The 27,218-nt window shown below is 35.8% G+C and overlaps 1 protein-coding gene across 6 annotated transcripts in view; it reads left to right on the forward strand.

Moving 5' to 3' along the window:
• The window catches only part of RABGAP1L (RAB GTPase activating protein 1 like), a 677,120-nt gene that overhangs the window by 246,694 nt on the left and 403,208 nt on the right, over positions 1-27,218 (forward strand). The window contains exon 14 of one of the 6 annotated variants that reach the window (XM_061160755.1): positions 19,060-19,104. The exons of the other annotated variants lie outside the window; for them this stretch is intronic. Within the exon in view, the coding sequence (XP_061016738.1) occupies positions 19,060-19,089 (30 nt within the window). The 3' untranslated portion in view covers positions 19,090-19,104. Of the gene's footprint in view, positions 1-19,059; positions 19,105-27,218 lie in introns of those variants that run through there. 6 annotated transcript variants of the gene reach the window in all.

Below are 27,218 nucleotides of genomic sequence, written 5' to 3' on the forward strand. Positions count from 1 at the left end.
ATACTCTATGAATTCAAAGTGATGACATTATTTTCAGTGGAAGTCCCACGCATAAAAAAAATCAAGTACAAAGTATTATATGGTCTGTTCTTTAAAATTCAAAATGTATCTTTGAATGCAGTGCAGACCTGTGCATTTGTCTGAGGTTATGCCTGACACAAGCAAGTGTTCATGTATATACTCTGTGTAACATACAGTTTTAAAACATTTACTTATATTCCTAATAAAGTCTGAAGTTTAAAGTAGATATTTTTAGAGTATACATTTTATATAATAAATAGCCTCATCACAATTATTTCATTTACTCCTCCACAGGTTTTGTAATTAAAAATGCTATTTGTAAAATTGATACTATAAATGCTAGATTTTGCCAAGATTAAAAGATAATTTGTGAGCAACAGGTTAAAAAAATTCTAAAGTCCTTGTTTTAATTTTTTAACAAGTTAAACTGTATTTGGATTTTTCTTGTGATTATTTTGGCAAGGAAAAGTTTCAAAATTCTGTTTTTAGAATTCCTTGCCAATTGCAAATTACAATTTCTTATTTGTAAGAAAACAACTTCTGTATGATGTATATCTAGGTTTTTGTGAAATGTTCTTGCCATAAATTAGATTTTAAAATTTAAGAAAAATTACAAATAAATATGCATTTAACTTCTTGCTCTCCAAGATCTCAAAAGATTACAGGATTTTTAGGTATATTTACTTGGAGATAACCCTGGAAAAGTACATTTTGAAGATTTATATTTAGAATGTATTATTATTAAGTGGGTCTTGTAATGGCTTCTGTTATTTCAGTCATCAGCATCATTTTTCAGCCCTACTTTCTCAGTTTCTATATGTGATTTAATACTTAAAATTGAACAAAAAATTTAAATTTATTAGAGGGCTATACCTTGATATACTTTTATAGATTTTGAAGTCTAGAATATCTTGCAGTAGCATTTATTTATGGGACAAGATAAAAAGGTGTGTGCATGTGGCTATATATGTATTTGTTATACTTCTTAAAAATCATCTTCGACTCTTTTGCAACCCCATGGACTGTAGCCTGCCAGACTCCTCTGTCCATGGGAATCCCAGGTGAGAATACTGGAGTGGGTTACCATTACCTTCTCCAGGGGATCTTCCTGACCCAGGGATTAAAACCCATGTCTCCTACATTGGCAGGCAGATTTTTTACCACTGAGCCACCAGGGAAGCACCTCTTACAGACTGAGAAAAAATCCCTGTGTTTTCATTTTGCCGTCATTTTAGAGTGTTTACTTTTGTTATAGTTAAAGGTGCACATGTTTTTTAATAGAAAACTTAAGATTTGAAGTAACATTCTTTGTTGAGATTACCAGTGATGTCTTAGTTTGGGAATGTTAATATGGGATATATTCAAATGATTGTGTGTGCATTGAGGAGATTGGAGACAAGTCTTGCCTCTTTGTCATATGTGTTAAGAAATTATTATAAAATACTGCACATTAAGTTTTGAAAAAGCTTAAAATGCTTTTGAATATGTGTAATGCCCTTGGCATTATGAATTAAATATATTCTAAAAGCTTCTGTGAGCAAACCCTATCTCATTTTACATGTAGAAATCTGAGATAAGATTTTTAAGTGACCCTCCTCACAAGATCACATAACCAAACAAAGATACTACTGACCATATATCTTGTGCAGCAGTGACTTTGCCTGTGATAAAGTTCTTGAATAATATATTTATGTATGGCTTGTGGTTGAGGGATCTGACCCTTTTTCATTGAGTAGAAAATGAGGAGTGACTTAGTTAATACAGGAAAAATTCCATATGAAGTTTTAATTGTATATTGAAGGTGGGATTTTGAGGTCATGGAAAATTTTAATGAGATGTATTCTCAGCAGTGCTAATTTCTTAAAGAAATTTCTTATCCATAGAGGGTTATAACATTTAACTATCTTTTAAAAAACACAACAGTTTAAAAACATCTGGTGAATTTACTGAAAGATATGTAGACTGAATTGAGCAGTGTTAGTTATGTGTTTAAAAACTATAACCTTAATGATGATGATGTTGTTAAGTCACTAAATCATGCCTAACTTTTTGACTCCATGGACTGCAGTACGTCAGACTTCCTGTACTTCAGTATCTCCTGGAGTTTCTTCAAACTCATGTCCATTGAGTTGGTCATGCCATCCATCCATCTTGTCCTCTGTTGCCCCTTCTCCTTAATGATGAAGAATTGTCAAAAACACACTAGTACACACACACACACACACACACACACACATATGCTTTTGAAAAGTAAACATGTCATAGCTGTGCACTTTATGTTCTGAATATTCTTTATAATGGATTTGCAGTGTTGTTGAAGTCATAATAGGATGGTTTTTTCTAAACCTAGTGATAGAAAAGGTCTTGACATTTCTGGCTACTGTGCTTTATGAAGTGCTATGTTGTGTATAGTTTAAAAAATTGTACTCAGGGAATCAGAGAGAGCAGTCTGAATTAGTGATATTTTTACATAAAATCCTGTTAATGTATAATTCAGTTTTCTTTGAGTGAAATAATATGGTTATAGAAAAATTAAAGGAACTCTAATTAGGCTAACACAGGATTGCCTTATAAATGTCCTTAGATGAACTGTTTCCTTAGTTTCTAGTGTATGCATCAACTGAATATAACTGAATTTTACTGAATTGTTTGAAAAAGTTTGTTGTTTTAAACATTTAAGGTTTTTGTGAGAATTTTGATCTTTTAACTTATGGTACCCATTAAAAAGATTTGTAAGATGAGTCATTGCAAAATTCAAATTATTGAAATCTGAATTAGCCAGATATGTTTGCATTTTGTATCAGTAAAGTAGGACAATAAATATTTGTTTATGTTTTATGTGACATAAATTGTGGTTCTGCAGATACTCCTGGATGCTTTTTAAGTCCAGAGAGTAATTTATTGAATTGTGGGATGCAAGCTAAGGGACAGACTATCTAATTTCTAGAATTTGAGGGAGAGATTGCGAAACAATTTTAGGAGCAATGCAATAGATTGAAGAATTAGAGAACTTGATGCATTTTAAAGATGGCAGTTTAGTTGCTAAGTTATGTCCAACTCTTGAAACCCCATGAACTGTAGCCCGCCAGGCTGTCAGTCCGTTCAATTCCCCGGGCAAGGATACTAGAGTGGGGTTGCCAGTTTTAAAGATGAATTGACCTAAATATTTAGCTATGTGGAAGATCTCCTGGAGAAGGAAATGGCAATCCACTCCAGTATTCTTGCCTGGAGAATCCCATGGATTGAGGAGCCTGGCAGGCTACAGTCCACAGGGTCGCAGAGAGTCAGACATGACTCAGCAACTTCACTCACTCAGTCACTCACTTGGATACTTTAGTCTCAGAGGATACCTTGGGATATTTGAAATTATTAAAGTGAAAGGGAAGGAAATGTTCAGTGTTCAACAAAGTACAAAAGTGTTGTGTTTAATTAGGTCCCATTTGTTTATTTTTGTTTTTATTTCCATTATTCTGGAAGACAAATTGAATAGTATCTTGCTGCGATTTATGTCAGAGAGTGTTCTGCCTATGTTTTCCTCTAAAAGGTTTTTAGTGTCCAGTCTCACATTTAGGTCTTTAATCCATTTTGAGCTTTTTTTTGTGTCAGGTGTTAAAGAATGATCTAATTTCACTTATTTACATGTAGCTATCCAGTTTTGCCATCACCATTTGTTGAAGAGGCTGTCTTGCCAACATTTGTCATAGATTAATTGACCATAGGTACCTGGGTTTATTTCTAGATTTTCTATCCTGTTCCATTGATCTATATTTCTATTTTTCTGCCAGTATCATACTGTTTTCATGATTGTAGCTTTGTAGTACAATCTGAAGTTGGGGAGTCTGATTCCTCCAGCTCTGTTTTTGTTTCTCAAGATTGCTTTGGCTATTTGGGGTGTTCTGTGTTTCCATAAAAATTGTAAAACTTTTCTTCTAGTTCTGTGAAAAATGCCATTGGTAATTTGATAGGAATTACATTGACTCTGTAGATTGCTTTGAGGAGTATAGTCATTTTCACAATATTGATTCTTCAAATCCAAGAACATAATATATGTATCCATCTGTTTGTGTCATAATTGATTTCTTTTATCAGTGTCTTATAGTTTTCTACATACAGATCTTTTGTCTCCTAAGATAAGTTTATTCCTAGGTAGTTTACTCTTTTTGTTGCAGTGGTGAATTGGATTGTTTCCTTAATTTTTCTTTCTGATTTTTCATTGCTAGTGTATAGGAATACAAGGGATTTCTGTATATTAATTTTATATCCTGCCACTTTACAGATTTCATTGATTAACTCTGCTGGTTTTCTGGTGGTATCTTTAGGGTTTTCTTTGGGCTTCCCTGGTGGCTCAGACGGTAAAGCATCTGTCTCCAATGCTGGAGACCCAGGTTCGATCCCTGAGTCGGGAAGATCCCCTGGAGAAGGAAATGGCAACCCACTCCAGTACTCTTGCCTGGAAAATCCCATGGACAGAGGAGCCTGGTAGGCTACAGTCCATGGGGTTGCAAAGAGTCGGACACGACTGAGCGACTTTACTTACTTACTTATGTATAGTATCATGTTGTCTGCAAACAGTGTTTTATTTCTTCTTTTCAAATCTGGATTTCTTTTTCTTCTCTGATTGCCCTGCTGGGACTTCCAAAACTATGTTGAATAATAGTCTGCCTCTTCTGATTGTCATTGCTTCCACGTAACTAATTGCCCCTTTTTCATCCTCAGTCAGAATTCATTTTAGTTTTTATTTTTAATCTTTAAACAAGTATTATTCCTTAAGGAAATATGTGTGTGTTAGTTTCTCAGTTGTGTCCGACTCTTTGCGACCCCAGAAAGCTCTTCCTTCTGTCCATGGGATTTCCCAGGCAAGAATACTGGAATGGGTTGCCATTTCTTTCTCCAGGGGATCTTCCTTACCCAGGGATCAAACCTGGGTCTCCTGCATTGCAAGCAAACTCTACTGTCTGAGCCAGCAGGAAATATAAGGAGTATTTAAAAGGATAAAAAAGAGAGTGAATCACCCATAATTCTATATAATATTAACACATAGATATAAAAACTCATTTGTTTCTTCCCCCCTATCATTTTCTACCATTGACCAGGATTTTTTCTATGTAAAGGGTTTTTAATGTAGTTATTTATATCTTTAGCATTTTTCTGTGTTATTGCATACTCTTTATGAACATTTTATAAATAAGCTTTAGTATTTAGTATTATTTTGTTCCAATTTTTAAGAAAGAGAAATACTGAATATTATTAAAATGATTATTTATACATGGTGCCAAATTTTTTAAAAGAAGTGAACCAGTTTATTTCACACTAACAACTATCAGCCTACCTTTAGGGCTTCCCTGGTAGTTCAAATAGTAACGAATTTACCTCCTTCACCACAAACTTTCCAGCAGCAATTGTATATTAACAAGTAAATTAAGAGAATTGACTTTCACTTTATCTCCTCTGAGCCCCTGAAAGAGATTGCTTTGTTTAGTGTGTTTTTTGTGGTGTCTATCTTTCATGCACCGAAAAAAAACCACTAAAACTCTTAAAACTGGGATGGGTCTGCTGAGCCTCATTTAAACCATGGTACTCAAATTCTTCCTTTATTTTTTAATTTTTATTTTTGGTGGGAAGCATGTTGTGTGTGTCATACAGCCACCTCTATTAATAGAGTTTGAGAAAGACTTAGAACATTTTCCCCCTTGTATTCTTATGCCTCTGTTATAGCTGTGGGGGAGGATCTTTTCTCAAGCAGACACTTTAGAGGCCTGTGTCTTTGGGCCTGGACCTTAAGACATAAACTGTTAATGGTTGAGAACCCCAGGCCTGGTTTTGATACTTGGGATTTTTCTAACCTTCAGAACCATCGTTCCCACCATGGTGACTAGAGCTGTGGTAAGCCAGTGAGAGGCTTTGCCACTCTGGAGCTGTGACACCTGGTATCAATGTCTGAGGAGCCAGGGGATGCTTGTAAGCCCAGCTTTTCTCCCCGTTCTTTTGCATTGCCCTGGTCCCTCAGAGTGCTTTGTACATGGGGGCTACTCAGTTCTTTGTTGAGCTGAATGTAAAGGGCTCTCTATTATAGTATGTCATTTATTTGTTGAGTTGAATTGAGTAATTTGGCTTAACTGTATTTTGAGGTCTTATCCCTTTTCTCCCCAACTCAGTTAAGGGTGCAGCTGGACTGAAGATTACTTCAAAATTCTTTCCCCCCTGCCTTTCTAGTAGAGTATACATGAAGGAGCTATGGAAAAGAGTATTTAGAAGAAATGAAAGATTATTTAAGTTTTATTTAATATAGCTATGTACCTAATTGAGTTCTTCCTTCCAAACCCACATTAAGTGGACATTTAGGCTTCAAATATGTGTTTTAAAGGAGGGCGAATGATCTTTGGGGTAGCTTTGAATTTTAGATAATTTTTAAATTTATACACAACTTGAATGAATGTCTTCCTGATTTCTTTTCCTTATGATTATATGGAAAAAATTAAAATTTCTATTTTACCCAAGAACTTGCTATATATGTTAGGAGAACCATTGTGCCTATCTCCAGTCTTCTTTTGGTCTTGAGCTGTTCCTTATAAAATATGGTTTTGGAGCTCATCACAAGCTTTGCCATGAATGTGCTGTAATATGTCCTTCTTTAAATGGATAAATATAATTTTCTATATGTGATATGACCAGTAACAGAGGAGGATTGGGCTATTATTTACTCTTGGTTTGAATATAGTATGCATTTTATTTAGCACGGAAGTACATTAGGAATCTTTGATAGTTATATCTTACCATTTAATATATGGGTTTATATTAATTATATAATTTAATTATATATTACATTAATATATGGGTTTATTTTCAATAAACCCTGAAGTCTTTTTCATACTTACTTAATTACAAGTTCGTTCTTCCTACATGTATAGTAGCTTGTGTTATTTTTTTCCCCTCCCTCTTTTTTAAAAATTTTATTTATTTTTTAGTTGAAGGTATCTCATGGACAGAGTAGCCTGGTGGACTACATCCCATGGGGTTGCAAAGAGTTGGACACAACTGAGCAAGTAACACACACACAATTGCTTTACAGAATTTTGTTGGTTTCTGCCAAACATGAATATGAATTAGCCATAGGTATACAAATTTTGTATTGTTTTTTAAAAACATAATCAGAGGCTGTCTTTATCTCACTTAATTTCATTTTGTTAGAATCGGCTCAGTTGTTCAAGCCTTTTTGGATACTTCACTGTATCTTCCAATATATTCATTAAGCTTTTGCCATCTGCATATATGATAAGCACCTTTAATGTGTAAATCAGTGTTTAGTAATCAAAGAGTCTCAAACTATCTTTATCATTAATCCCTGAGATCATCCTCAGGCTTGGTGTTCTGTTGGAAGAACTCATAAGATTTAGTAAATTGTACTCATGGTTAAGGTTAATTACAGCAAAAGGATATAAAGGAAATCAGACAGAAGGTTGTAAGAGTCCTCTCCCAGTGGAGTCACATAGTATGCACTTAATTCCTCCAGTGAGTTGTGACAACATGTGTAAAATGTTGTCTATTAGTGAAACTAATTAAAGACTCAACTCTCTTTACCCAGGGCTGGTCATGTAGGCATTCTCTCCTTGCACCTGCCAAAGTCCCAGATTCCCAGAGGAAAACATATTTAACTTAACCAAATTGTTTGCACACACAGTCCGGGCATAATGAGTTCCTTATCATTTAGGGGAAGTTTCATATGATTGTAGGGAACTGTTTATCAGCCATGTTCCCAGAAGCTAGCCAAAGGCCATCCTTACAAGGAGGCTGTTCAAAGGGTAAGTAGTCTTAGGCTTGCTAAATTAACTTTTTAAATAATTATGTTATGTTGATATTTACTTATATAAATGTCATACACATACATATATACGTGTATATATATATATATAGTATAAATGTTTTAGGATATTGATAGAGTATAGTTTCCTACAGTATACACCAAGGGAGGCATTCAGTTCTTCTTATGCTCATAGAAATAACTGAATATAGGCCTCTTCAATTAGATTAGACCTTTTATTGTTTACAGCAGTAGACCTTTTATTTGAAATACACCTTTCCTTACTACTTATATTCATTTCTTTTAAACAACAGTTTTAGTGATATAGTATTTTGATAAGAATTTGCCTCTCCTTTCTCTTCCTGATTACCAGTTGCAATATACTTACTAATTTTGTAGTTTCCAGTCTTCCAATTGGGGCTAAATTACAAAGATGCTCTACAGTTTTTAAAACTTAGTTTTCCTGTAATTTTTATCGTTATATTAACCTTGTTTATGATTAAGTAAGATTGAGAAAAGAATTAACATTAACAACAACAACAAAAATCACAGTTTGGAAAAAAACAACTAGATCTTTATAATTAAATTTCATTAATTATAATGTCTCAATTTGATGCAGAAAGATACTGTTTATTTTAGAACATTGGGGCATGTATGGAAATGCAGAAACCTTTTTTCATCATTTGAGAAGTACTTAATTTGATACAATACAGATAGATATTTTGGACTTGTCAGAAGATAATATGTTATTTTCTAAACTTATGTGTTGAATTACAAATTCAGGAAAAAAGTGTTTAAGTCCTGCTTATCTGTTTAGCAAATCAAAGTATAATTTAATATGTAATTATTTGATAGCATTTGATAATAGAAAATTTACCATTTGTATTCCATAACTACATTTAAAATGTAGAAAGATTTTAATACAAATATCTTTACTGTTTGGAATATATTTTGCAGGGGGGTTTGTTTTTAAGAATGCCTTTTGGTGCAGATTTTTATGAAGATGGAATGACCTTTGGGATTTTTAAGTGAACTTCTACCCAAGGACAAATAAATGATTAGTTGGCCTTTAAAAATGGTCCTTCCAGAGCTATAATTTTGATGTTCTCCGTTTCTTTAATTTATGTGCTCCCTTTGAATATTTCTACAGAAAGCTCATCCATTCTCAGGGCTTGAAGTACAATTCTTTGGCAAATATTTTCAAGTGATGCTCTCCAAATATGGCCTTATAACTTTATCTTGTCACACATGTTTTGCCTTTTTATTCTGGATTTCTCATAAAAATTTAAATGCAAACAATTGCAAAAGGAATTCATTATTTCCAGCTGATTCCTTATACTGACCATCTCCTTTTGTTGTGTTTTGTTTTCTTATTAATTTCATTGGTACCTTCCTGTTGTCTTCCTAGACCTCCAGCTTACAACTCTGTATTTAGTAAATGCTCATTGGACAAAAGTCTGTCAGAACTTTTTCTTCTCCTTCACCATTTCATTCAGAATCCAATTTGTACTGATTTTTTTCTTTACTGTCTTTCAAGATACCATCTCTGAGTAATCAGATCACTTTCTTTCAGTCTTCATGTATCATCTTATATTCTTAATGTACTCTAAATCATAGATTTAGGTTAACTGATAACTTATGGACACAACCCCCTACCCCTAGGAATCGTTTTATGACTAGTAAGACTGCCCTTTCCATTTTTAGGCAGCTGTATGACTTAGAAGATGTTTCTTAATTATGAGCCCAATCTTTTTTTCTTGAAATGTCTATCATTTGATTCTATGCCATCTTTCTGCGGAAAACAGAAATAGGTCTTCTCCTTTTTTGATATAGGTCTTTTGATATGTGAAAACTGCCTTATATCTTCCTCTGCTTCCCAAATTAAATGTCTTTATTTCCCTGCACTTTGCTCATTTGTTCATTTGATAGATATTTGTTGAGTACCTCTTAGGTGCAAGTCGGTTTGAAATACTCGGAATATGGTGGTAATTAAGAGTGACTAACTCTCTTCTCTCATAGGGCTTCTGTGCAAATAGAGGTTAAACAAAAGTATTCCAAGTTAAGACTTTGATAAATAAAACATAAGGTAATTTTGGATTATAATAAATGTCATGAAGAAAATAAAACAAGGTAGCTCAGTTGGTAAAGAATCCACCAAAAAAAAAAGAAAAGAATCCACCAGCAATGCAGGAGACCCCAGTTTGATCCTGGGTTGAAAAGTTCCCCTGGAGAAGGGATAGGCTACCCACTGCAGTATTTTTGGGCTTCCCTGGTGGCTCAGATGGTAAAGAATCTGCCTGCAATGCAGGAGACCTGGGTTTGATCCCTGGGTTGGGAAGATCCTGGAGAAGGGAATGGCTACCCACTCCAGCATACTTGCCTGGAGAATCCCCATGGACAGAGGAGCCTGGCGGGCTACATTGGCAGGGTCGCAAAGAATCAGACATGACTGAGCAGCTAAGTACAGCATAGCACAGGGATTGGTTTATTCGTAGCAGTAATGCCTTGTTTCACCAACTATAGTTTCAAATGAATTGGTAATTCCAGTTTACAAAATATGTATATATGTATCAGATATATCCCAGATATACTTAGCTGTTTCAACAACAGAGTCATCCTAAGTTTATAGTGAACTTTTTAAGGTCTGTCACTTTAAACTATTCATCAACCAGTATTTTCATATTCGGAACTTGGAAAGTTAATTTATTGAGCCTGATTGCAGGGTTTTAAAGTCATCCCTATAAAATTTAATGTTACTAGTTTTTCCTTATAGTTTTATGTGATATTTTTGAATCTTGTTATAGATTGAAAATCTTACGCTTTCTGTTGTCCTTCAAGTCAGCAGTCATGATATAAACAGAATACCTAGAACAGAACTTAACTATAAAGGTTCCTTCTAAATGAATTATGCTTTATTCAGTTAGCACTTTCTGAGCATAGATGTATATCTGTCTCTTAACTCTGCCTAATATCTAGTGCCCATTTTATCTAGTGTTAAGATATAATTCACATTTTTTCCTTCTTATTGTCAATTATTTCATGAGATGTTTGCTGATGAGAGTGAAGCATAGTCATTCAGTCATTCCAGAGTCAAACCAATCTGGGTTTTAGTTTTTCATTTTGTCTTGTTATCTGTAGTACTGGACACGTTACCTAACTTCTCTGAACCTTGATTAGTACCTGCTTCATGGGAGTACATGCAATAATGAATATAAATCACCTACTATAATGCCTGGCATATGAAAGAGTCCAGTAAATGTTAGCAACAGCAGCTGTCATCATTGTTGTCAGCCCTACAGAAATTAAATATGTTCTGTCTCAAGATTTTCCTAATAGAAACCGGTTAAAGGCACGTGCATGTACAGAAAGATAAACACAGTTAAATTGTTGCTATTTTTTTTCCAGGAGTGAACACAGTGAAACATCTTTGTCTCTTAAATTTTATAAGCCATTTGTCTAGAATTTTACCAGATAAAGCATAGAACTTAGTATATCTGAAATCTGTATTTTTGTATTGACAGCTTTAACTTTGTCTTTTTCTAGTCATCATCTTTCTGCTGGTCCACGATTTCTCAAAGATTAATCTGATCTTTTAATAGCTACCTTATTTTTGTCCAAGCCTAGTTGAAAGTGAGACATGGGCATGGGATGCTGAAACTAAAATTGCAAGTTGCTTGGATAGTTTACTTAGCCATGGTTCTTATCTTTTTAAACACAGAAAGTAAAATTATAGCAGGGACAATAACATTGTAAATCAACACTTCAATAAAAAAAATATTGAGGATGAGAAAGAATACTTATAACACAGCTACTCTGTAACAAGCATTATGAAAAAGTCTTCATGTATATTATTTTATTCAACTATTTACTAAGTCTGTTTCACAGGCAGGTATATCAAAGCTTGAAATTTAAATGCCTACATCTTCTCATTTCTACTAAGTAGCAGAATCTACAGAATTTGAATCCAGTTTTGTCTGACTCCAAAACCGTTTCCTTTCAACTCCAATAGATAGCTGTCTCTCTGTTTCCCCCTTTATTTAGCAGTTAACCTGAAGCTGCTATTCTTTCGTTTGTCATCTCTCCTTGGGAAACTAATAGAGGGTTGCTGTAGAGAAGATTTTCAGTCAGAGAATTGAGGAGAATCATGACTAAAGTTGGCAAATTTTCCTCAATACGATAATGTTTAGCATTTTATATATGCTGTAAAATCGTGGAATCTTAAGAGTTAGAAGAGACTTTTTTGGTCATGTGTTTTTTTTCCTGGCCATTTCACAGTTATAAATGTGGGATATATATATTATTAAGAGGTTATTTTAGTGTTTTTGTGTCTTAAATGTTTTGATTGTCATTTAAGGTCAATTTTTGTCTTCCTTCCTGATATTTTTCTACAATGCATGTATTTTAAAAGTTTCTTCTGTGTTTCTGGGCTTCCCTGGTGTCTCAGCTGGTAAAGAATCTGCCCACATTGTGGGAGACCTGGTTTCGATCCCTAGGTTGGGAATATCCCCTGGAGAAGGGAACGGCTACCCACTCGAGTATTTTGGCCTGGAGAATTCCATGGACTGTATAGTCCAGGGGTCTCAAAGGGTTGGGCACAATGGAGCGACTTTTCACTTTCACTCACTCACTCTGTGTTTCTAAATTTAAAGGTTATATAAAGATACATATGAATAAGGATAAATGAATAGAAATTTTAATATTCTTATTTTATGTGTGAGAGAAACCATGGTATTCCAGCTTATCTAATGACTTAACGATGACATTCTGTAAGAGGGTTTATACACCAAAAAAAAGTAGCCTGATTTTATATTAAATAATTCTGCTTTTTGTGTGTGTGTGTGGTACATCAGAGCTTTTAGTAGTAGTTTTTAGTAGTAGTTTATTTCATCTTTCTGTCAGCCAAATTTATAAAAATTACATTTTTGTAATTTTTTAATTAAAAAATCAAATTTGTAATTTGATTTTAATTAAAAATAAAAAATTACTTTAAAATATTAAAATGCAAGTAGTCATTATCCTTATGCTCTGATATCCCAATTTTACTTTCTTTTCACCTCTAGCTTTTGTAAAAAGCCAATTCAATGCACAAAAAATTATATTTGCAATAACACAGAGTTAGAACAAGTTGTGCTGTCCCCCTTAACAATCATTTGCCTGTTACCTCTAGCTTTATTGATACGTAATTTTATTGAGATATAATTGACAAAATAGTATACATTTAAAATGTGCTTTAGTTTTTTATGAGAATTCATCCTGATTGTTCTTCAGTGATGGATTCACATTCTACATTGGTTTTATAATCTTCTAGTGTTATAGCAGAGTATATATTTACTAACTAATTTGAGTTTAAACAGGTATTATTGATGAGGTAAAATTAAACAGGATCCATATGATGGAATTGACATGTATTTGGTATAAATATTGCACAGTGAATTTCAAATAGTGGTTAGTTTTTTAGGCTAGCATTGGACATTGGATATTAAAGCATCTAAAAAAAAATTGAAAAGCCCAGAGGAGAAGGATTTGACATTGACATATGTATAAAATCATTACAGTTTCCTCTTTGTAGAACCTTCCATCCCAGGGGGACAGGGACTTTGCCACATTCATCACTATATTCCTGTCACCCAAAGTAGCACCCTACATGTGATAGGTGTTCAACAAGTATTTTTAGGCAATCTGTCTTGGATTTTAGGTGAGCACTATAGAGAAATGAGAGTATTTTTGCTTTTGAGTAGATTATACTGATAATTATTTTGGAGCTTTGCTTGAACATTTCTAAGAATGTATGATTGTTTCCCCAGAATTTCTAGATGCTACTAGCAAAGTGCTTTATACAAAAGCTAAGAACAGAGCATAGATATTTTAGGTAACTGTACCAAACACATGCTTGTGTGTGTTTTCACTCATGTCTTTTTAACTGATATTAGAAAATGACAGTTGTAACTGTGTAAGGGCCTTTCATAAATTGCTGATTGTCAGATAAGTGCTGCTTTGATTTATTGTCCTCTATAGTAGGCTCAATATGTGTGTGTGTGTATAATTTTACATGCATACATTGGTGATAAGGGGTATTATTTTGGTTGCCACATATCAGAAAGTTGTGTTGCCTACATCTTTCTAGCAAAGATGCCTTTGCTACTTTCTAATGAATAAGGTCTTTTCTTATGTGAATTAAGCACTAATCTAGCATGTCGTAGAAGTGTAGGCTGTAAACAGTTTCCATCAGATTTTCTGATAATGCTTACTAGAACTGAGCATAACCTGAAACCACCTTAGATCCACTACATCAGAATATTTGGTATGTGGGTCTCTGGAATCTGATTTTTTTTAATTGAATTTAGTTGATTTAAAATGTGTTAGTTTGAGGTGTACAGCATAGTGATTCATTTATACATATATATATATTCCTTCTTTTTCAGATTCTTTTCCTATATAAGTTATTAGAGAATATTGAGTAGAGTTCCTTGTGCTGTACAGTAGATCCTTTTAATCTGTTTTTCATATAGCAGTGTGTGTCTGTCAATCCTGTTCTCCCAGTTTACCCTTCCTTCCTCCTCCCCCAGCCCCTCACTTCTGGTAACCATGTTTGTTTTCTGTATATATGTGTATGTGTGTGTGTGACTCTATTTCTGTTTTGTAAATAAGTTCATTTGTGCCATTTGTTTTAGATTCCATGTATAGGCAGTATCGTATGATATTTGCCTTTCTCTGTCTGACTTCATGCAGTATGACAATCTCCAGGTCCACTCATACTGCTGCAGTGGCAGTATTTCATTCTTTTTATGGCTGAGTAATATTCCATTGTGTGTAAGTACTGTGTTGTCCTCATCCATTCCTTTGTTAATGGACATTTAGGTTGCTTCCATGTCTTAGCTATTGTAAATAGTGCTGCAGTGAATGTTGGGGTGAGTGTATCTTTTCAAATTTGGTTTTCTTCAGTATATGCCCAGGAGTACAATTGCTAGGTCATATGGTAGCTCTCTTTTTAGTTTTTTAAGATATTTATCTTTATCTGCCTGACTCACTTCACTTAATGTGATAATCTCTAGGTTCATTTATGTTGTTGCAGATGGCAATATTTCATTCTTTCTTATGGCTGCGTAACATTCCATCGTATATATATATATATTTCTAGTATATGCCCAGGAGTAGGATTCCTGGATCATATAGTAGCTCTATTTTTTGTTTTTTAAGGAACCTCCATAGTATTCTCCATAGTGATTGTGCCAGTTTACCTTCCCACCATAGGTGTAGAAAGGTTCCCTTTTCTCTGCACCTCTCTAGCATTGTTTATATTTGATGATGATTTCCGTGAGCTGATAACCTCATTGTCGTTTTGATTTGCCTTTCTGTAATAATTAACAATGTTGAGCATCTTTTCCTGTGCTGTTTTGGAACCTAAATTTTTAACTAAGTATTTCTCTCTGCACGCAAAAGATTGAGAGTATTAAATTTTTAAATACTGTATTAAATTTTGCTTAAATTGTCTGCCCTGGGGAGAGGCTAGATCTTAGAGGCCCTGCAGAAAGAACTCCTCGTCGTAAGTGCTCTGTCCCAGTGAAGTCCCAAACTAATCAGTTTTAAGACAGTGATTATTTCAGTGTGAGTTGGATCCAAACATACACTGTTTTCTAAACCCTTTGGACTGGAACAGAACAGGTACATTAAAATTGTTCACTAGACCAATACTGAAAGGAAACAAAATTTCACTCAGTTCCAATTTCTGACAGCATTCTGGGAAGTGGCTCAGCTGTCTTCACTGGGGATTGTCACTGCCAAACAGACCTTACTTACCCTCCTGAAGCCCAGGAGCGCCAGGTACTATAGAACTAAGCTGCCTTGAGAAGAAAAAACAAGCTCTGGTTATTTCACGGCTACAAGAGCAGAGTTCTTAGTGGTATTGAGAACTTTTGCCCAAACATGCCTTGTATCTTTGATCGTTTCTTGACTATAGTTACATGATCAAGGTCTCTCTATAGCCATGGCCCACCTTCATGCTCTTACTGGTTGCACAAAATGACTACTGCATTTGGAGGTACCTACTGAAATGTCCTGGCTCTGCATTACCCTCTCTCACAGAGTAGATTGATATACCTTTTTTTCACCTCTTTGTCATCAACTAGGAATTGATTCTGAATTTCACAGATTAAGTTTGGTACTCTTTTTTTTTTCTTTTTTTAATCCCCTCAAGACTCAGTTAAAAAGTGTAAATTGACCTATGCACAGTCTATGTAAACTTAGCTATATCACGAAAGTAAATGGTAATGCTACTACCTTTTCTATGCAAAGATGTTGATTAATTTTCCAGAAATAATGACAGACTTTTAGTTTTATGTCCATGTTATAATGCCTGACCCTCCTTGCGTTTAAGGGAATTCTAGAATGTAGTGTTTAGGGAACAAAGCATAGCAGTTGTCATAGATTAAACCAATGACTTCATTGACATTGTGTGCTAGCCAGGTTAACTTAAAGTTGGGTTTTGCCTTTTTATTTTATTTTCCTAGTCAGGAATTAAGAGGGCTGACACTATGTATCAAGCTTTTGTAATTCCACTGAAGTAACTGATTAGCATGGTGGTTTATGCATAGCAGAAATTTAGAAAAAAATCTTGATGTATTGATACTGATTGTTTCAATAGAAGCACATTTTAGCCACTTTGCATGAATTTCTTTGAGAAGGATTCACTAGAATTTTAAAAATTTATCCCTTTTTTATGTAGTTTTTTGTCTTTAAATTCAGTTATACTTAGCACTTAGCTGTTTTTCTGCTGAAGCTCCTTTCTGATTGAATGTGATTATTGCACTGATGGTATAGTAGTTATTTTGAAGAATTAGCATTCCTTTCCAGTTCAGTTTAAAAAGTTAATAGTAAGACAACAGTGTGAAGATACAAAATTGAATGACTTGGAGATATAAAATTGATATTAAGACAATGTTTACCTACTTTAATGGGGAAGGAAAGTAAAATATTCAGCTTGCTTTCAAACACTCAAGTATACTTATTAGGGAGTAATTTGTTTATGAAGATGATAATTTCTTCATATATTAGAAATTTTGCAATTTTGGACAATACCTTAGAAAAGTAGATACTTACTAGAATTTAACACAATTAATATTAGGCAATTAATATTTTTAAAAGAGCTTGAACATATCCAAGTCAGAACTAAATACTCTTTCAAACCACTCTAATTTATTAACTTCCAAAGTAAATCCCATTCAGATGTCAGATGCTGACTCTGTGGTCACCAGGTTAAAGTACTTGTTTTGTATACTAGAGGTGTTGGAGATCCCTCCTTGGTGACTGCAGTCCTCCTAGGAAGCTTAGTCTGGCTGCAGAATGCAGAATTTATTACAGAAGTCAGAGAGACCAAATAGGAGACTGTTAAGTTCTAAGAGTTTAACACACACACACCCCAAATCCATGTGTTAAAACTGTTAACACCTGGTGTGACTGTATTTAGAAATAAGCCTGTGAGACAGTGCTAAAGGTTAAGTGAGGGTATAAGGGTGGGACCCTAACATGATACAGCTGGTCCTCTTGTAAGAAGAGGAAGAGATCGCAGAGTGCTCTCCTGTCTGCTGTGTGAGGGCCCTCCAAGAAGGTAACTGTCTGCAGACCAGGAAGAGCGCTCTCATCAGGAAATGAACTGGTCAGCACCTTGATCTTGAACTTCCTGGCCTCCAGAACTGTGAGAAATAAATTTCTGTTGTTTCAGCCGCTTCATCTGTAGTATTTTGTTGGGCAGTCAGAGCAGAATGAGAGAGACTGTTGTCATAATCAGAGCTTGAGGTGATCAGGAGAGTGGTAACTGGAAAGAAAGCAAGGATATTGGGCTGGTGGAAATGGAAAGAAAGTAATATTATAAAAAAAGAGAGTCTGCAGGACCTGGTGGCTGGCCACATATAAGGGACAAAGGATTAGGTTAGAGATTGCTGATGAGTCTTGAAATGGATCATTTGTCCACTTTTCCTACAGTGGGCAGAAGTGTTATCATGGTGAGAGTTCCTAAGACCACTGCCAGTCTGAAGATTTGCTATAAGGACTCACAGGATTCTGCATATAGTCACATTCATGGCTATGATTTATTACAGTAAAAGGGATACAAGCATATTAGCAAGAGGAAAAGGCACAAAGTCTGAAGGAAGCCAGGCACAAGCTTCCAAGAGTCCTCTCAGTTGAGTTCTCCAAGACAGGCTCAACTGAGCCTAGAAGTTCAGGGTTTTTTATCGAGTCACATAGACACACTTTATCTGGTGTGTAGAAATTCCAGACTCCTAGAAGGAAGGTAGATGTTCAGTATAAAATGTGTGTCTGTAGAAATAGTTTAGGTATACTTATCAGTTAGAGAGTGGTGGGACCCCTCCCCCTATTCAAGTTCCCAGATGCCAGCAAATGGCCAGCCTTGCAAACTGGCCCTTCTAAGGACAGCAGTCTCAGGTTTGCTGTGTTAACTGATTTTTGTACTGTAATATTTTAAACTAGAAAGAGAAAATTACATTTATGTCTTTCTGTTTTCATTAACAAAATTCATACATAATAGGAACCAGAAAAAATTGCATTTATGTCATTCTGTTTTCATTAACAAAGTTTATACATAATAGGAACCGATTTTAACCCATCATTGTCCTCAGTTGGTCTATTATAAAGATACTTTTGAAAAGTATTAGGAGGAAAAAACAATTTTGAATACAGTGAAATACTGCCATACATTTAAAGTCAAAGCATGCAGCAATATTTTAGGTTGTATCTGCTTATATAGTAAGAGTATCTTTACAGTACCTTTAGTAATAAATACCTAGACAGGTACAAAGAGGTATGGCCACTTTATAATAAATTAAATGTCTGTGTTCTTTATCTACATTTCTGTTAGAGTGTTTTCTTCATTATCAGTTGGCAGAAGAATTCCTTATGAGGTAGGAATACTAACCCACGTTCATATAGAGTATGTTACCTTCTCTCCCCACCCCTGCCAGAATACTATTAAGTCAAAGAACTGAAATCTCTGCAAAAGCAATGACAAACTAATTTACTCCCTCCAAAAAATCAGTACGGTAAACAAAGTTGGTCAGTCATGTCTCTTTCTTGTTGTTTTCTTCAGCATGCTATTTCATCTATAACCTTCCAGTCATAAACTTGTTTCCTAACCATAACAGGGGCAGAACTATGGTATAGGCATATTCTCATGGTTTTTCTGATTGTACCGTATCAGCGTTCTTCCCATTGCTTGTGTATTCCAGAACCCAGTTGGTACTAGCCGCCTTATTTGATGGTGTCCACTTCTGCCTCTGGTAGGCCACCGCTATTTGCTGTTTGTGCTGTGAGTTCTGTCCCTTGACAACATAGGACCTCTGTGAAGCATACTGGTTTGCAGGATTCCTCATATGCTAAGTGGTGTTGCTTTCTCTGGGGTTCTGCAGAAGCAGGCTGCGTTCTCTGTTACTTTCGTAAAGCCAGCTCTCTCCCCGCTGCCCTGCCCTCACCACCAAAGCCTTCCCACCTTGTACTCTCATTGTCTCGAACATACATTTTGAGCAACATCTTGTTTTCTTTTTCTTGGTATGGCATCTGCCATCTGGAACTGGGGGACAAATCCCAGTTAGAACTCGGAGGTGAACTTCGCACAGGCTCAAGAGTCTCCACGCCCTGATGATGTATTCCCTTCTTACAGTACCTGCGCCCCTTTTTTCCCCTTAGGTTGATATCTTACTTTGGCTCCTTAGCAAGTAATTGAGATAGTCTCCTGGCAGACTAGACTTGCTTTCAGGTAAGCATAATTTGGCATATATAATTCCACAGTGCTAAAGTGTTTTAAATTTTTAAACTTTCTCTTGGCATTGTAGAATTATATATGCCATATTATGCTTACCTCAAAGCATATCTAGTCTGCCAGGAGACTGGATGTAGAATTCAGACTAAAGGTTGTCAGGGAATAAGGTAGGGGAGGGATGAGTTGGGAGATTGGGACTGACAGATACACACTACTATATATAAAATAGGTAACTAATAAGAACCTGCTGTATAGCACAGGGAATTCTGCTCAGTACGCTCTAATGGCCTTTATGGGAAAATAATCTAAAAAAACCCGAGTGGGTGTATTTACAACTGATTCACTTTGCCGTACACCTGAAACTAACACAATGTTGTAGAGCAACTATACTCCAATGAAAATTAAAAAAAACAAAACAACACTTTCTTTAAAGCCAGTAAAACCTCCTTTAGATGCGTACACAGAACTTAATGATGGCTGAGCTGCTCTAAGTGAAGCAGGTTGAGGAGGCCTACCATCAGCCATTCCCCTGAGGCTCCTGCATAGAATGTTACAGGTTATTGGGGATTTCTCATCTCTGACTCCCTTGTTTTACAGACAAGACAATGAATGCACGTGAAACTAATCCATATCAATCAGTTCTTTTAGGGCCTTACCAAACTTTCCTTAGACAGTCTTTAACTAACCCCATTTTCCTGTTTGTAAGGCATGGTGGAGTGGAATTAGCTGTTCCTCTGGCATTTTGTATACATGTATCTTGTAATGGTTGTCATTTTTTCTTTTATACTTAAATGTTCATACTGTCAGCCTCACAGTCCCTAAGCTCAGAGAATCTATTTTTTTTAAAATTAATTTTAGATCCTCATTACATCCTAATGTAATCCTGTCATATATTAAGTAATTAATAAATGTTACATTAAAATGAATAAATTTATTCAGTACTTTATTGGAAATTATGTACTCAGTTTGTAAAGTGTCATTTTGCATGTGTTGATATTTTAATTTCTTACGGGTGTTCTGTTAGTTTATGTGAGCTACCCCTATTCTTCAACTGGATTATCACTCTTTTCAAACCTGACCCCTCACCATAACACAGTAAAAGAGAAGCGTTTTGATAAACCCAGGAGACTCTGATAAAAAGATGTCAATGTCACAGTACTTTGCTGTATTCCCATGTTCTTATTGTCTAGTTGTTCTTATTGTTTACTTTAGTTGCTTATTGTTCAGTTGTTTCTTGCTCTTCTGTGACCCCGTGGACGGTAGCCCACCATACCTCTCTGTCCGTGGCAGGAATACTGGATTGGGTTCCCATTCCCTTCTCCAGGGGATCTTCCCAGCCCGGGGATGGAACCTGCGTCTCCTGTATCCATGGGGGGTGCTTTTACCCTTGAGCCACCCTGGGAATCCCTTTCCCTTCTTAGTTCCTCTTAAAATATTTCAGACGTTGACAAGTAACAGTTAAGAGTGATTCTTCTTTCATGAGGCCAGTGGTTAGAGAGGCAGTGTATCACTGTAGTGGCCTGGCTGCTCTCCGAGGTCTAGCACCATTCACTTTTGACCGTGGCCGTCAGGTGGCGCTAGTGGTAAAGAACCTGCCAATGCAGGTAGACGGAGGACGGGTTCCACTCCTGGGTCAGGAAGGTCTGCTGGAGGAGGGCATGGCGGTCCGCTCCAGCATCCTTGCCTGGAGAATCCCACAGACAGCGGAGCCTGACAGGCTACAGTCCATGGGGTCACACAGAGTCGGACATGACTGAAGCAATGAGCACGTGTTACTTAACCTCCGTGACCCCTAATTCTGTCGTCTATAAAACAGGGAAAATAATACCTGTCATATTCTAATAGTAAATGAAGTATCACATGAAGTGTCCAGGAGTACCATGTTTGCCATAGTTAATGAATATTTAAATGATAGCTGTTGTCATATTCAAGCAGGTACAATGAGCCTACTAGTTCAGTAGTGTTCAAACTTTAATGTGGGTACAAATCACCTGGGGATCTTGTAAAATTGCAGGTTCATATTAAGTATTAACAAGTCTGAGGTGGTACCTGAGATCTTCGTTTCTGATAAACTCTTAGGTAATGCTGGTGCTCTGATATGGAGACCACACTTGAGATAGCAATGTGCTAGATTATTTGGCATTCCCATTGTGCATTTTTTTCTATTTATATATGTTGAATGGTTGGTTGGATTATCTTTTTCAGTCATTGTGTGTCTTGTTGGACATTGTTACTGTATTTTTTGTTCAATTTTTTTCAACTTTATATTGAAGTATAGCCAATTAACAATGTTGTGATAGTTTCAGATGGACAGCAAAGGTACTCAGACATATATATACATGTATCTATTCTCCCCCAAACTCCCCTTACATTTAGGCTGCCACGTAACATTGAGAAGAGTTCCTTGTGCTATGCAGTAGGTCCTTGTGGGTTATCCATTTTAAATACAGCAGTGTGTACCTGTCCATCCCAGACTTCCTAACTATTCTTTCTGTCCATGCTTTCCCCCTTTAATCATAAGTTCATGCTCTAAGTCTGTTTCTGTTACATAAATAAGTTGGTTTGTATCATTTCTTTTTAGATTTGGCCTATTAGGGATGCCATATGCTATTTCTTCTTCTTTGTCTGACTTCATTCAGTATGACAAAAAACTACAATGGAGAAAAGACAGATTCCTCAATAAATGGTGCTGGGAAAACTGGTCAGCTCCTTGTGAAAGAAGGAAGCTAGAAAATTTCCTAACACCATGTAAAGAATAAACTCAAAATGGATTTAATACTTAAATGCCCAGAAACTATAAAGCTTTTAGAGGAAAACAGGCAGTACACTCTTTGACATAATTCACAGCAAGGTCCTCTTTGACCTATCTTCTAGAATAATGGAAATAAAAACAAAGTTTGCAGTGCTGAGTATCAAAAAGTTAAGGGCAGACAATTAAGGTAAACATGATGATCCTGTCTATTTTTGGAGATTTTAAATTTGAAAGGATATTAATCAAGGACTTCTAGCACATTAAGGCAGATCTAGTCTCTTGCTCTAAATGTATTACTTTCAGGTCAAGAAATTACAAGTGTAAACCTAAATATCCCATGTAAGATGAACTTTATAAATCTTCCTAAATTGAAACTGAAAGAGCACTAGGTTGGGAGTCGTGCATGCGTGCTAAGTCCCCTCAGTTGTTTTAGACTCTTTGCAACCCTATGGACTGTAACCACCAGGCCCCTCTATCCGTGGGATTCTCCAGGCAAGAATACTGGAGTGGGTTGTCATGCCCTCCTTCAGGGGCTCTTCCCGACTTAGGGATGAAACCCAGGTCCCTTATGTGTCTTGCATTGTTAGGCAGGTTCTTTACCACTGACACCATGTCAGGAGATAAGAATTCTGGCTTGGGGTCCAACAAAGAAGAACCTTGGAAAGGTCAGAATTAATTCTAATTTTTTATGCATCCTTGATAAGAAAACTTTTCAACAAAGCTCCCAGTCTTCTGTGTAAGAAAAGATCTCACTTAAAACAATTTTCTAATCTTCAGTATTCTGAATTTAAATTTAAAACTGTTGAGTACTCTAAAGATTAGTAATTATGCCTATACTATTTTTATTTTAGTTATATTCATTTTATTAATAAAATTAAAATTTGGAGCAATTTACTGACTGAATATTTCAGCTATTTCACCAAAATTTGAATACATGTTAATAAAAATATAAACTAAAGGAAATATAAACAGTTTAAAAACTATTTTCAGGTTATTTTTCTTCTATGGATGTAAAAGGCAAACACAAGAGATTTATGAATTTCTTAATATTGTAAAATACTCTTCAGCTTCTGTGTGCAACTTTTGCAAACACCATGTTCATTTGCAAGTACCTCCAGAACCATAAATTAAAACATGAAGCAAGAAAATGGCCCTTGGCACTCTTGGGAAATGATACATGGTTAAGCAGGGATTTATTGCATTCATGATGTCTGAGGGGAAGGATTTGACAAGTTAATTAATTTGTCTTTTCTCTTACCTAAGTGCTTTCATCGCTCAAATCTTCCCAAAGCTCCAGAGCAAAATCTGTCTCTGTCTTTGGCAGCAGAATAGCCCGCACACCTTCAGGGCGTTCTGACATAGTCTCCTTTTATTTTCAGGAGGAAGGATAAGAGATGGAGAGATGCGTTTCTTTGGGGCTTAAGGAGTGTTACTTCTGAGAGTAGATGTTCAGGGTCAGGGTCGCACTGTGTCAGCTGTGAGCCCCAGATCCTAGGGGCAGAAGGCATCCCAGTGTTCGACAGTAGATTTGGTTTGGGCTGTTGGCGATACTAGGATCCTCTGCAACACAGGGTCTGTGGTAGTGTCTCTTTCCTGGACCTGAAGGCGGTACTGTTTGAGTACCAGAGATGTAGGAGCAGAACTGGGTGTGCTGAGATATCAAAGCTGTGCATGTGGTCTCTGCTAGATTATTGTAATTTAAGTATTATTATTAAATATCAAATGCAGAAGTTATTGCTAGGTAGGCTTCTTTCACAAATCTTTGCAGCTAATCTGTATGTATGAATGGCAGCCAGACTTTTGAAATGTATGAACAAATAGCATCACAAGCTAAAATTATGCTGTTCATAAACAAATAACCTCCACTGAGCAACTAAGCATCTTGTGGAGTGATTTCATTGGCTGTAGGCATTGCTGTGCTGTTTACATATAGTAATTATCATTGTTTAACATTTAGGACTTGTGAGCAATGAACTAAGCATTGTTAGTATAGCAAGTAGAGAAGGGTGCAATGTGAGTTTGGAATTTAGTGTTGATTCTGGATCAACCAATATGTGACAGCAGTTTTACTTGATTTTCTGGTATTTGCTTCCTGTAACATGTAACATTGTTTTCAATTTCAGTTCTAAGTTATTAAAGATGGAGCAAAGGTACTAGACATTTGGATACATTTCTTTCTCTAAGGCTTCCCTGATGGCTCAGTGGTAAAAGAATCTGCCTGTAATGCAGGAGATGCAGGTCTGTGGGTTCAATCTCTGGGTCAGGAAGATCCCTTAGAGAAGGAAATGGCAACCCACTCCGGTATTGTTGCCTGGGAAATCCCATGGGCAGAAGGAGCCTCTGGGCTATAGTCCCTCGGGTTGCAAGAGAGTTAGATAAGACTTAGCGATAAGACAGCAACAACATACAATAGGGACCCTGACTTAATGCATGAAAATAGCAAAATTATGTTTTATTATCATTTGACATTTACTTTGTACTTGACTCTACATAAAACTTAACTCTTATTGTACCCACATTACTAAGATTTTTAGCAAGTGCTATGAAATCATTCAGTGCTTAAGCACAGTAAGAATAAGTTTGGAGACTTCCCTGGTGGTCCAGTGGCTAAGACACCTTGTTCTCAACACAGGGGGCCCGTGTTCAGTCCCTGGCCAGGGAACTAGATTCCACATGCTGCCGCAAAGAGCCTGCATGCTACAACTAAGACCCTGACCAGCCAAATAAATAAATAATTTTTCTTTAAAGAGTAAGTTTTATGTAGGGTCAAGTACAAAGCAAATGTCAAATTATAATAAATATAATTTTGCCATTATTTAGTACTTAAATGAGTGCTTGGAGCTCATTTCTCCAAAGATATTTTTTGAAGTATTTTTATCAAACATGCATAGTACATTTTATAACAAGCTGAATATGTAGATAGTATTACCATAGTTGAGTGGTAATATTGTCCTTACCTAGCAATAAACTTTATAACTAACTTAATATGCTTCTCTGATTAAGAAAGTAAGTTGTCATTTCTGTGTAGTGTTATAACAGGAAGCATGATATTTTGTCAAGTAGCACAAAATATATCTGGAATATGCACATTAGTTCTTATTTTTCTTATCTAGTTTTCATGTGTATCTTTCTGGACTTCAGTCCTCTCTCTAATTTGTGCCCTACCATGTTTTAAAAAAGGTTCTAAGAGAGCTGTCTCTTAACATTTTGTTTTTGATTCTTTTCATCAAATCTTTTTATTCAGTAAGAAACTATACCCCAACCAGAAATGCATCCATACATGGGAAAACACCTTTTAGAATGTGCTGAATTAAATGAATAAGGTCTTGCTTATTCTTTATATGTTACATGGGTCTGAAGTTGGGGACCAGGACAACTCACAAACCCACAAACCATTGCTGCTTATGCACTCTCTCTTTTCCAGCTTTTGTCTGTTCTCAGTTGTATTTTGAATGACTTCCGTCTTCCATGATTAATAAAATGCTTGGTAGAAAGGAATGGAGAGGATATTATCACAAACATTTAAAAATTCAATGAAAGATACTCAGAATCATCCCTCAGTGGTTTCAGCAAGGCCTTGGCTTTGATTGCCTTTTCAACTATAAAGTGTATTTTGGGTGTTTACCATAGTATCCCTAATATACTTTGCCGTTTACTGATGGAAAGTGCCCCAGGACACCTACCTTCAAGAATAATACTGCTCTAGACAGCTGTACTGTCTATTATTAAAGTACACTTCGGGCTTTGATGTAAATATGAATCACCTGGGGAGCTCACCTGGAGCAAATTTTGATTCAGCAGGGCTGGAACAGGGCTGAGGTCCTGCATTTCTAGCAAGTTCCCTAGTGTTGCTACTCCTGATCTAGAGATCACACCTTGAAAGTGTAGGTTATATCTGTATGTCCAGTGCTTCTTAATGCATGTACGAAGTGTCCCAGGAATAGATTGTTCTTAGGCAGAGGTTCTCAAACTTGAGCATGCACCAGAATCTTGTGGGAGGATGTTTGTGAAAAGTTGGGCTCTGCTTCTCTGAGTTCATTTTGGTGGGGCTTTGGAGCCCAGAAATCTGCAGTTTTCAGATCTTCTCAGATTTTTGTGCAGGTGGTTTAAGACTACACTTTGAGAAATAGTACTTTAAAATTTGAAGTTGCTATGGAAATTCTCAAACCTTTCCAGAATGACAGCTTTTAAAGACAGAGATGGAATGAAAAGCCCACCTGAAAAATGGGCTTAAAATGCCAATGTAGAATTTGGTTAATGAAGAAGCAGTGGTATACTTTTGTATGTTTCTCTGTCTAGCTGATTACCTCAGGCAGAAGATTCTTAATTTATTATAGCACATCAGTGGTGAAGACCATAGCTTTCTTTACTCCCTACTTAGCCCTGAAGGGGTCTTAAATTGGATAGTTGGTTAGAGCTAATAGGTGGGTACATATATTAAATAATGCTCAATGGTTGCCAGTATTGGTTCTGCTCCTGGATATTCTGACCAGGATATTTACTTTCTCTGGAGTACATTTATATCTCTAATACTGCTATCATATATAACTAGTGTCACAAGTCTAGCCTGTTCTGTATATAAAATATAGTTTTCATGTTAAAAAATAGGAATTCAGATAACTAACGAGTTATTTGTAATTTTAGTTTAAGGCAGCAGTTAAAATTTAAAAGTATGTCACTCAAAGTGAATTTTTAAAAATGACATCGTTTCATAACTTTAAAATCAGTTCTTCATCTGCTCATGTCTCTGTTTTAAGGAAGTGGGTGGTATTTATATAATACTTAATTGATTCTATATAGATTATTTAAAACAAAAGGGAGTTACACAGAGGTTGCAGAAACAGTGAGTGCCATTTAGAATACTCTGATCAGCAAAC

Source organism: Dama dama, chromosome 14 (genome assembly GCF_033118175.1).
Source record: "Dama dama isolate Ldn47 chromosome 14, ASM3311817v1, whole genome shotgun sequence".
NCBI classification, from domain to species: domain Eukaryota; kingdom Metazoa; phylum Chordata; class Mammalia; order Artiodactyla; family Cervidae; genus Dama; species Dama dama.